The sequence below is a fragment of the Tinamus guttatus genome, unplaced genomic scaffold (assembly GCF_059628265.1).
Source record: "Tinamus guttatus ecotype Peru unplaced genomic scaffold, ASM5962826v1 Tinamus_guttatus_pri_ptg000084l, whole genome shotgun sequence".
NCBI classification, from domain to species: Eukaryota; Metazoa; Chordata; class Aves; order Tinamiformes; family Tinamidae; genus Tinamus; species Tinamus guttatus.
This window is the reverse complement of record NW_028288618.1, coordinates 28,453-39,627: the sequence shown is the minus strand read 5'-3', so window position 1 is coordinate 39,627 and position 11,175 is coordinate 28,453. Positions and strand designations below refer to the sequence as shown.

The 11,175-nt window shown below is 56.3% G+C and overlaps 1 protein-coding gene across 1 annotated transcript; it reads left to right on the top strand.

Annotated features, from left to right (window-relative positions):
* Window positions 1–12: 12 nt before the first annotated feature.
* Window positions 13–9,767, top strand: RGP1 (RGP1 partner of RAB6A GEF complex). Its single transcript, XM_088520258.1, has 8 exons — window positions 13–132; window positions 3,719–3,855; window positions 4,398–4,481; window positions 7,943–8,092; window positions 8,178–8,324; window positions 8,728–8,855; window positions 9,077–9,254; window positions 9,486–9,767. Exons 1-8 carry the CDS (start codon window positions 17–19, stop codon window positions 9,707–9,709), a joined length of 1,164 nt encoding a protein of 387 aa, XP_088376384.1. The 5' UTR covers window positions 13–16; the 3' UTR covers window positions 9,710–9,767.
* Window positions 9,768–11,175: the final 1,408 nt, after the last annotated feature.

The following is an 11,175-nucleotide window of genomic DNA, read 5'->3' as shown; positions in this document are numbered from 1 at the left end:
CAGAGCCGTCCGAGCCATGATCGAGGTGCTGGCCAAGCTGGGCCGCGGGCCCGTGTTCCTGGCGGGGGAGATGCTCGAGTGCGTGATCACGTTCACCAACCCCTTATCGGCCTCGTCCACCTCCGCCAGCAGGTAGGGCAGCTGCCTCGCTCCCTGCAGCGCTCAGGAGCAGTCACGGCAGCGCTGCGGGGCAGCTCCCGGCCCCCGCGCGTTGTGCAAGTGGTGCTTGGCCCCATCTCTGTTTGCTGTCAGGGCTGAATCTGGGAGGCAATCATACTTTTCTGCTCCCAAGAGAGACTGGAGGAAAATATGCAGTTAAAGATGCTCATGGAGATGGTCTTTGCTGTCCCTTGAGTGAGCCCTCAGCGGCAGAGTCACTGGCAGAAAATGAAGCCAAACTGGCTATGAAACCAGGGAGTCTGGTTACACCAGTGCGGCAGACTTACCAGGCAACCTCCGCACAGCGTCACTATTTCCTACTTTTCTGGAAGGAACTCTCCATGCCTGGCACTACACAGACAAGTCAGGGTGATCCTACCTCAGGATTGCCCATCAAAGGGGCAAGCCCAGAGAGGGGACGAGTCAGAGACCAGAGACGCTCTCTGCGGCCCAGCCCTTGAGTCCCAGCTCCCTCTGTGCCTTCGTTTTGCCTGTAGGTAGGCATGGAGGAAGGGTGAGCAGAGAGGAGCTTCCTGTACTGGCTCACAGGGAATATGTAGGGTAAATTCCACACAGAATTTACCCAAAGCCTCTGTGCCTCATGTTGCTCTGTGCGTGACCTTGGCTGGTTCTGCGGGGGCTGGAGGTTGCTTTCTTCTCATGGGTCCTTCCTGGGAAGTATCATTTCCAGGATCAGTGCTGGTACAAATCTCCGGCAGGTCTGTTGCAGTGTGATGCAATGGAACTGCTGTTGCCACTTCTGCCCTCAGCAGCAGCAAAGCAGTCTGGTGGTATCACCACTGTGGGACCTTTTAATCTGTGGGACCCAAGCTTCCATGACTTTCCATCTTTTCTTCAGGTTTTCTCTCGCCCAAGGAGTTAAACTCCCAAGCCGAGCTATGGCACGAGCCGCTAGCTTCCAGAACCCTGTCTTGTAAAGTGATAGTGTTGTTTTTTCCCAGCTCTGGGAAGACAGTGTGTGAGGGGATGGTCAGCTCCAGCCTGGCTGGGTGCAGAGCTCTGGCTCTGTTCTGGGGCTGACTCAGTGCAGCTCCTATTACTTGGAAACATGCAGGACTGCAGAGGTAGAAAGCGGAGCAGTTTTGGAGTAATGGGAGATTCATCTCTGCATTTCAAAAACTGCCTCATGAGGAAAAAAAAGGTATGTGACCAAGTTGAGCAGTCCAGGCTATATCAGACAAATGGGAACATCTAATAGATGGGTGGATGAAAATAAAGCTATAGCGTAAAAGCAATAGCCAGGTCAAGGTTCAGTCACTGCAGTAAACAGAGGGACTTCTCAAGGAGTAGCTCTCAGGGCTGGTGAAAGCTGCCTTGAATTTGGGCCACTTTCTCTTTTGCTTTATAGGGCAGAATTTGCTTACTACCCTATATATGCTTCATATATTTGAAGCATAGGGTAGTAAGCAAATGGCATAGAGAGAATTTGATTGTGATGTGTGAGGCATATGAAAAATGAGTCCAAGATGTTCCACACAAGGCTGTGACATGATGACAGGGGCTGTTGCAGGCTACGGGAGTTGTAACGAAAAGTGGGAGAAGGGAGAAGTGTCCTCAGCACTAAGACAGGATCCTGCCAGCTGAAAGAGCAAGGTCTGCTGGCAGAAAGACACATGCAAATTTTGTTTGTGTGTGGTTAAAAAATAGAGCAATTCTGGGGTATTTTGTGATGTGGTAGTGAAAATAAATGAAGACAAGATTCACTGTGTTCAAACAGACAAGAATCCTGTGTTTGAAGGTACCATAACCATGTTAAGGTTATATAAAATTACTAAAAAACTGTCTCTTAAGAGCACTTGTGTGTTTTCATGTAGCAGAAGTCTTATGAAACCCCTATGAAAAAGCCACACTCTGAAGATACAGAATTACAGCATGTGGAGTTAGTAGTAACAGGGCAGAGAATCCAACACATTAGCAGCCAGAACTGGCAAGTTATTAAATAGTGCCCAGCTGATCAGCTAAAAGGAATGCAGCAGACTGATGAGATGGTGATGCTAAATAACACCAGAGGAACCAGACACTGCCCAGATTGGCCGTGTACCTATTAAAATACAGATAGATAAGGGTTTGGAGCTGAAAGATGTGAGCGATGCCATGGGAAATACCCCGTGGGACAGTCAAGGCTATAACGAAGTCAGAGATGCAAGACTGTTTTCATATTGGGCACAGATCAATTCTTGTGACTGAACAGGAAGACAGCAAAATGACACCCTTGCCTCCCCTACAGCCTCCAGGGAATTCCTCCCAGTGCTTCCTCCTTGGCTGAAATAAGGAATACCGTGCACACGGAGACTGCAGAGTCTTGTGGTGTTTCAAACAGAAGAACCTCATGACTATGGGGACAGGCAGAGAGGGCCAGGGGAGAGCTGCCAAGAGCCCAAATCCAGAGCAGGAAGGGTGACCTCTGTGATCGGTGTTGGTGACAGGCGCCCACTGCTTTGGTTGGTGTCGGAGGCATCTCCGAGGTGCTTGGGTTTTGTCTGAGAGCCAGGCTTTATTTCATACTATGTTTTAATCTGCATTTGCTTTCTAAGAAAAAAAAAAGTGGGTATTGCAGCATTCCCTGCCCTAGGCCTTGTCTTTTGTGAGCAGCCAAGGAACATGCTCATTCTCTCCCATCCCAGCTCCAAGCTGGTTTTTCAGCCTGGTCCCCCCAGCCTCCAAGCTGGGATTCAGCCCTCACGCAGTGCTTCTGGTGCAGCTATAGGTGCCCCAGGAGTTTGTACTAAATACCGGGGGCGGCCGAGCCTCAGAGCAAGAAGCAGGGTAGGACCTGAGACTTTATTCTTGCACTGCAGTCGAGAGAGGTTTTCTCTGGAGCGAGCAGAGCTGCGTCTCTGCCTGAGTTGGAGGTCCTGGTTGTTTCCAGTTTGATTTTGCCCAGCCATTTCCCTGCTGCCGCCCCCTCGCCAGAGGCAGAAGTTGGCGTCCTGCTGCTCATGTCACTTCTCGTTCATGATGGCTAAAAGTCTCCTGCCCGGCATGGCCCACGTGGGACAGCTAGAGCTTTCCTCGCATTAGTGCAGGTCCATGGCCGGATTGGTGATGAGGAGGGGACCAAGCAAGGAGGGCCTTGGACTGGTTCTCAAGACCCTTCTCCTCAGTGTCTTTGGTGGCAGATCCCTGTGGGACTTGGCACAGGCCACGTTATCCCTTGGGAGCTCTCAATGGAAGGGGCTGCTGACCCGTGTTGCTTCCCATCTCTGACTTTGCATGGGGCAGGGGTGTTTCTGCAGCGTTTGTGCTGTGCCCAATGTGTTGTGGCTCTGACTGACTCAAAAAAATCGCTGCTAAGCAAGGGGCTGCGGGCTCAGCCCTTGGGTGAAGCCTCATGTTGGTGGCTGTCATGCAGCGGAGGCAGAAGTGGCGTTGAGTACACAGCCCAGCCCAGGTTTGCCCCAAGGACCTGCTCGGAGCAGAGCTTTGTGAGTGGCTTCCGCGACCAGCAAGTGAAGCGAGACCCTGTCCCAGGAAGGTTCTGGCTTGTTTTAATCCAGGTTAAAGTGTAGACATGAATGTTGTTTTTCTTTGCTCCCAGCGAGATGCTGGCATGGGCCAGTGCCCAGATCCACTGCCAGTTCCACGCGAGCGAGAGCCGCGTAGCGCTTCCCCCCTCGGACGGCAGCAAGCCCGACGTGCAGGCCGAGAACGAGACCGTCTTCGTCCCCAACAGAGGTGAGTCCTGCTCCCGTGGCCTCGGGAAGGGGGAGTGAGGGCATCGTGAGCAGGACTCAGCCAAATGGAGTGTGTGTCCGAGGGCAGCGCGCGCAGGCGCAGGGAGGTCTCTGTTGCTTTCCATGCGCAATTCCTTGATGCATGGCTGTTGTAGGGGCTTCGCACTGAGATCAAAGTGGTGCTGACTCGGGGCGACGCGCGAGGGCCGGAGGGGGTGACGTGCGAGGGCCAGGGTGACGCGCGAGGACTGGAGGGAGCGACACGCAAGGGCCGGGGTGATGCGCGAGGGCCGGAGCGACACGCGAGGACTGGAGGGAGCGACGCGCGAGGGCCAGGGCGACGCGCACGGGTGGAGGGTTGTCAGTTGAGCTGTTCTGGGAATATCTCATGATCTGCCTGGGGAATGGGGTATTTCCTTGTCGACCCCTTCTCCTTCCCGTTCCTTCTGGTGAGGGTAACATGCAGGGCCCCGGGCAGGCTGAGTGTCCCCTCCGTGTGGCCTGGAGGCTGTGAAGCACTCACGTAGTTTTGTTCTCTTCCAGGAGAGCGGGGTCAGTGTATCCTGTCCACTCCACCAAAGATTCTCTTCTGTGACTTGCGACTGGATCCTGGCGAGTCAAAGTCCTGTGAGTCCTGTCTTCTCTTCCTCTGCTCAAAGTATTCACCTCTTGGGAGCCCCGCTCTCACACTGGCTTTGCAGACCTGGGTGCTGCAAGTGGGAGACCTGGCACTCACAGAAGGCCGGGTCCCTTGGTGGGAGCATGAATGCCAAGGAACTGCTCCCTGCAGCATCATCCAGAGTTTGTTCTCCAGCGTACCAGGGCTACATACTGCTACATACTGCAGTGTCCCTCGGTTCTGCCCTCTGGCCCGTGTCCTTTGCCACAGGCCCGTTGTGTAGCTGCAAGGCATGAAACACTCTTGAAGTACCTTTGGCTGCAGCTGAAAGAACAGAAACACCTACCTGCTTTTCCTTGCCTTTTTTTGCTTCGGCTGCACTGGAGTATTCTTGGAATTTAATGGCATCCTCCGAAGGTCCATGCTTCTTCTGAAAGTTATGGCTGTCTTTCAAATCACAGTCTCGCCTGTCCTGTTTTTACTGACTTTTCTGCCACAAAATCAAGTACTTCTGATCTTCTCCCGCTTGGAGCTCTCCATCCCTTCAAAACCCTTCAACTGTGTTCTTCCATTGGGTCCCCTTCCAGCTGCTTCTTCATTGTTCCTTTCCCTTTTATTCTTTAGCTAAATTTTCATGGTTTCACAGAGAACCTCTTGGTTGGCAAACGTGTGACTGAGCCTGTCGTTTCTTGGCAGACTTCCTTTGCGTTTGAGCAGCCAGTGGTCCTTCAGTGCCTTAACATTAAGCGTCACAGGCTCTGTGCACGGACAGGCTCTTCAGCTTGCCCTGGGTATGTTCTGTGCCTGGGTGGTAGATGCTCCTCCAGTCTCAGAGCTCAGGAGCAGAGATGCGATGCTGGTGGTTCAAGGGGGGCTGCTGGAGTGTTCACCCCTGGGGAGGTGAGAGCAGAGCTGCAAACAGGACCAAGGAGATGCAAACTGTAACATACTGTTTCTGAGGCTGTGACCTGCTGCTGTTTTGGGCCCTCAGACCTGACTGCACAAAGCAGCAGGCAGGGTGAATGGCCGGGGCTTGACCAGGCCATCAACGGGCTGGGGTAGTGCTGTCCAGCAATGTGTCCTAAACAGTGACTTCCATTATCCAACACGGGGTCATTTGCCTCCTGTTCCTTCCCTCCCAAGCGGGAAGCTGGCCGTGCCGTGGCAGAGCAGGAGGCCTCATGTTCCAGAAGGTGCCTGTGCCAGGGAGGAGGAGGCAGAAATCTCCAGTGCCCCAGGTCTCACCTGGATCCCCCTGCGCTCCTTGCTGCTGGCAAGTGTTTGCCTGGAGCATTTGTTCTCCAGGAGCAGGGGGAGCCCCTTTCCCTGCAGTGGTTCCAACAGGCTGGGGAGGGCCTTGTTGTCCACAGCTTTTCCTGGCTCTGGGGCTCAGGTGGTTGCAGTGGATTACAAGGGGATCTCCTTACGTAACTGTTCAGCCTGCAGCTAAGCTAGCACTGGCACGTCCCTCGGGGGGACACGGCGCGCGCTCACGCTGCCCTGCTCATGCTGAACGCGAGCGGCCCGCAACTGCTTCGCGCTTCGACACAACCCCTGAGCAGAGACACGGTGCCAGCGATGCCTGGAGACGCTCGGCTGCCTGTTAACACCCTTCCCCTTGGGTGTGCAATGCAGGCACCGCTCGGATGCACCGGTGCGATGCTGCCGCGCGTGGCACAGCTTTCTAGCACCTACCCCCTGTCCCCCTCCCGCTGTGCCGTGCTCATGCGGCCAGCTTGCAGCAGCAAGGAGGTGACCCCAGGTACTCGCGCTTCCGTCCTCCTCTTGAAGCAGAGCCCGGCTCCACGGGGGCCTGTCCCTGCTCCCTGATGCCGCAGGCCCGGCTCTGCCAGGCTGCGCGGGCTGCAGCTGGCACTCACTCACCCATCATTCCTGGGGGCTCCTGCCAGCTCCGTGGAGGCAGAATTAAAGCTGTGTGGGTGTGTATCTTAATTCTTCATTTCCTGTTTTTCAGAAGTTTTGACTTTTGCTGCACAGTTCGGAAAGGCAGAAAAAAATGTCAAGAAATCTTAATTCTGCAACAGTGAAGTACTGTTATTAAAATATATTCAGAGCTGGCACGTTTAGCTGAGGTTGTGTGAGGCTGCTTTTTGATAAAAGCCTCATTTTCAATTGCCTACAAGCTAAGTCTTCCATATTTTCCCTTGCTATCCTACCTATATTTTGAAGTTGACTCACCTCTCATCACTTGGACACGTTGCCCAGGCCATGCTCTTTAAATTTGTCACCAATAGGCATTTTCTCGAGCCCTCAAGTAATTTCTGTGGCTTTTTGTTTTTGCTTCCGCTCAGTTTGGTGACATCTTTAACTATTTGCTGTATCACAGAGAGAGGAAGTGAAGGCTGCCCAGGCACAGGCCTGGGGTGCAGCAGGATGGGCAGGGAAGGCACCAGGAATGCATTTCCTTGTGGCCCCAGCGTTGAGACTGGGTCTTGCCGAGTCTCGGCCCCTCTGTGACAGGTAGCGAGCAGGGGTGTCTGCCTGGGCTTGGAGACATCCCTGGGCACTGCAGTCTGCTGCAGCTCACTGGCCCCTTCCTGTGAAATGCCGTGTGTTCATCCCAGAGGACAGGTCTGAGCTTTACCTGCACCCCTGTTCCCGCAGGACTCCCTTGCCCTTCTACATGTGAGAGACTGGCTGTAGAGCTCTAGGCACTGCTCTTGGTTTGGGTTGTTTTTCCTTTGAATCCTGCTTTTAAAATCTGGAAGTTATATTTAAAACGTAACCCTATCTTTTAATCTAAGCCTCAAAGTTTAGGATGTGCCAGATTTGGGGCAGGATCTGCGGTTCAGCAGCAGGATGCTGCCTTTCCTCTGGCAGGGGGTATCTGCGTCACGGTGGGCAAGCCGGAGGGAGACGGAGACTTTCCACCCGCTGTTTGCTTCATTGCTGTTACGCAGTTTGGGAAAGCTGCGGAAGGGCTCACACCATGCTGGGGTTCATGCAGTGGATAACAGGCTGTGAGAGGGCTGAGCACTGTGCAAAGCAGAAGGCTGGTGTCTCGGAGGTCACAGGCTCGTTCAGAGCAAGTCTGTGAAGGAGGCTGCTCCGTAAATGACTCCAAGGGTTGTTAGTTAATTATTTTTGGCTACTTATACCCACTTTGGCACGGAAAGGAAGCGGGCAGATGCGAAATTGGGTTGAGCTTGTGATGCGTAAGTCCTTCTGTGCTCGTGTTCCCGAGTTTCACAGCTTCCACATTCTCTGGATGCAAAGCTGGTGCATGTGGTTGCGATGCAGAAGCAGCGTCCGAAAGGCAGCATGTGCAGCACGGGGCGCTGCAGCAGAGCACATGCTCAGCCTGTCAAGGGAAAGAGGAGCCGGTGGGAAGCGCCCTGCCCTGCTCAGCCCCCCGCTCTTCTCAGCTTCCAGTGCGGGGAGTCCCTGGCCAGCAGCTCTAAGAACTTCGGCGTGGCCTTGGAAAGCAATCTCTTCGCGCTCCTTGCAGATTCCTACTGTGAGACGCTGCCCGTGGATGGCCCCCCTTCCTTCCGGGGACAGTCGGTGAAGTACGTGTACAAGCTGACCATCGGCTGCCAGCGTGTGAACTCCCCCATCAAGCTCCTGCGCGTGCCCTTCCGTGTCCTTGTCCTGCACGGTAAGGCCGCAGCGCTGTCCCCACCCTGGGCACAGGCCTGCCCATACCCTGCCCTGCCCTGCTGACTCTCCTACCTTCTCCCCAGGACTCAAGGATTACCAGTTCCCGCAGGATGAGGCTGTTGCTCCCTCAAACCCCTTTCTGGAGGAGGAGGAGGGCCTGAAGAAAGATTCTCGCCTCGCGGACCTGGCGACGGAACTGCTCATGGTGGCCACCTCCCGGCGCAGCTTGCGTAGGTCGCTCTCCCTGCTTGATCCTGCTCTCCTAGCCTGTGCCTGAGGCAGGCAGTACCCATGGGCCTGTCCTTGTCAGTGCCGTCTGCCAAAATGTCATGGTAGTAAAACAAAGCTGCGACTGCTGCTGTGGAGCAGCTCGGATCATGAGGAGCTGCTCAGATCAGCTTCCCCTAACCTCCTCCTTGCCAGGCTTAGGGTCTTCCTATCGCAGCCAGGTGGAGCCTCTTCCCTGACATATCACACATTGCATGGTTTCCTTTTGCTTCCTGCCAGCTCCTCTCCCTGCAGGGACCTGTCCTGCATTCCCAGGACTCATGTCTGTAGGCTCTGAAATCCCCCCAGGTTGCTGCACGGAGCAATCGCCAGGCTGCAACCTGTTTCCCTTTGCTCTCTGCACAGACCTGTATAACATCAGCAACACCCGCGGGAAGGTGGGGACCTTCTGCATCTTTAAGACAGTGTACAAGATCGGGGAGGACGTCATCGGGACATTTAACTTCTCAGAAGGCGACATCCCCTGTCTGCAGGTCGGTGCTGGCAGGGGCAGAGCTGTGGTTGCAGGGGTGGGAGAGCGAGCTCGTGCTCGGGATGGCACTAAGCTTCCCTGGGGTGTCCAGCGAGGCCTCGGTGGGACCCAGCTGAGGCCCTTTCGGGGTGTGAGGTGGAGAATGTGGCGCCCACCCGGGGGACGGGAGACCCACGGGCTGCGAGCAGTGTCAGTGCGAGCACCCTGCGCCTTGCCCTGCAGTACTCGGTGAGCCTGCAGACGGAGGAGAGCATCCAGGAGGAGTTCCAGCGGCGCCGGGGGCAGCCCGTCTCGTACAGCACGCACGCCCGCCATCAGGAGGCCTGCCTGCACACGGCGCAGAGCAGCTTCAGCCTGCCCGTGCCGCTGAGCTCCACGCCAGGCTTCGCCACCAACATCGGTGAGTGGCTGCCACACGACGGAGCTGCCCCGCTCTGCTCACAGCAGGGCTGCGATGTCCCCTCGCAGTGCGGGCGGCCCCTTCCTTGTCACCCTCCGTAGAGCCATGTGGCGTGAGAGGGAGCAGGGCCTCTGCGAGCAGGTGTATTAGCTTGTCCCCCTGCCGAGCCCTGACCCATTTGCTGTCCCTGTCCCTGGTGGTGTCGGCTGCTGACCCTGCTCTTGCCCACAGTGTCCCTGAAGTGGAGGCTGCACTTTGAGTTTGTGACCTCCGGGGAATCGGCAGGGACTTGCGTGGTGCGTGGGAGCCAGTCGGAGGCCGTCACCTGGACAGGCGTGGAGCAGATCCAAGTGGACACTTTCAGCTGGGACTTGCCCATCAAAGTCCTTCCCACCAACCCCATCCTGGCCTCCTACGTGTCTCAGTTCTCCAGCACCAACTCCATCAGCATCTAAGAGCAGGCAGAGCTGGTAGGAGCCTGCGGCACTGCAGGCGAGTGTGGACGGCAGCAGGACTGTGGGCAGCGGCGCCTCGGAGCGCCCCTGCCGCGAGGGCACCGGGCAGCTCTGCCTGCCTGGGGCAGAGGAGCTCTCCACTTGCTGCCATACCCAAGCTGCAGCCCAGGAGCTGGGAGCCACGTGCCGGCTCCCCTTCTCACCTGGGGCATCGCACAAGTCCCGGCGCTCGCAGGAAGGAGATCTGCCTGCCAGGGAACAGCCCCACGTGCCTTTAGCCCTTGAGGGCCTTCCAACAGAGACGGCCCAGCCCGAGGAAAGGAGAGCAGAGCTCTTCTGCTGAAGCCTCGGAGCAGCCCTGTGTGAAGGCTGTGTCCCTGCTGCGGGACCCCACAGGCAGGGTTCTCATTTTCAGGTGATCCGTGCTGGCCACCTGAGCGGGTTGGATGCTGCTCGCCGAGGAGGCTCTGTCCTGGTGCACATGTCCTGCACCGTGGAAGGGCTGTCTTGTGAGCCCGGCTCAGCACCCCTGTCACCCCAGCCCAGGCAAGGACGGGCCAGCCCTGCCAATGTGTGCTGGTGTTCAGGATGTAGCCAGGCGTTTTGGCACTGCAGCTGAGCGAGGTGGCAGTATTATGGTGTTGATCCCAAACTGAGAAGTGCAGAGGTCTGGGCTCTCTCTCGGTCACAAAGGCATCCTGCAGGTCTCAGGGTCCTTGCAGAGCAGGAGCAAAAATGGGTGCTGTGCATTGCTGGAGCTGGGCTTGAGTTCAGCTCTCATTGCTGAACAGCCCACTCTGCATTTCCACCAAACCTTTCAAAGAGTTTTCCTCTGCATGGGAATCTAATAAACATCTGAATGTGCAAACTCCATCTTGCAAAGTGCCTTTTTCCCAGCCCTGATCCTGCTGCCACAGCGGATGCAGGGTGTCACTGTGCCCCCGCCTGCACACATGGGGCAGGAGGGGGTGCATCTCTGCCAGCCTCTGGCGGTCTCTTGGGCGATGGGAAGCAGGCCCCGCGCGATGCACCTGGTGCTACTGCAGCTGCTGGTGACAAGGACCATGAGGAACGCGCCCTTCAGTTCAGCTCTGTCCGGAGCCCTGTGGGCCCCAGCACAAGCAGGAGCCGCTTGTTCTCCCGAAGGCTGTAGTGTGGCAGGCGCGAGCCTCGGCTGCAGGTGGGTTAGACCGAGGGGACAACAACAGACGCCTCCTGTTTGTTGAATATGTTTATTGCAAGAACAGAAACATCTACACAAGGCTCTGCACAACACGGGCACGGCATAGCGGGGCGGGCCGGGGACTGTGGGCTCCACCGTGGCGCACGCAGGTTGCTTCAGCTCCCTGAACACAAGCGGGGCACCTGGCTCCCCCAGCCCGCTCCCTGCTCCTGGGGAATGGGACAGGCTGCCCAGGGGAGGCTGGAGACACTCCAGTGGTTTCCCCCTGTGCGCTGCTGCCTGC

Bases quoted from the DNA above. Each gene is read 5' to 3' on its own strand.
- RGP1 (XM_088520258.1), top strand. From the start codon at position 17: ATGATCGAGGTGCTGGCCAAGCTGGGCCGCGGGCCCGTGTTCCTGGCG. The intron at 133-3,718 runs GTAGGGCAGCTG...CTTTGCTCCCAG, and splicing joins TCGTCCACCTCCGCCAGCAG to CGAGATGCTGGCATGGGCCA. The intron at 8,856-9,076 runs GTCGGTGCTGGC...CTTGCCCTGCAG, and splicing joins GCGACATCCCCTGTCTGCAG to TACTCGGTGAGCCTGCAGAC.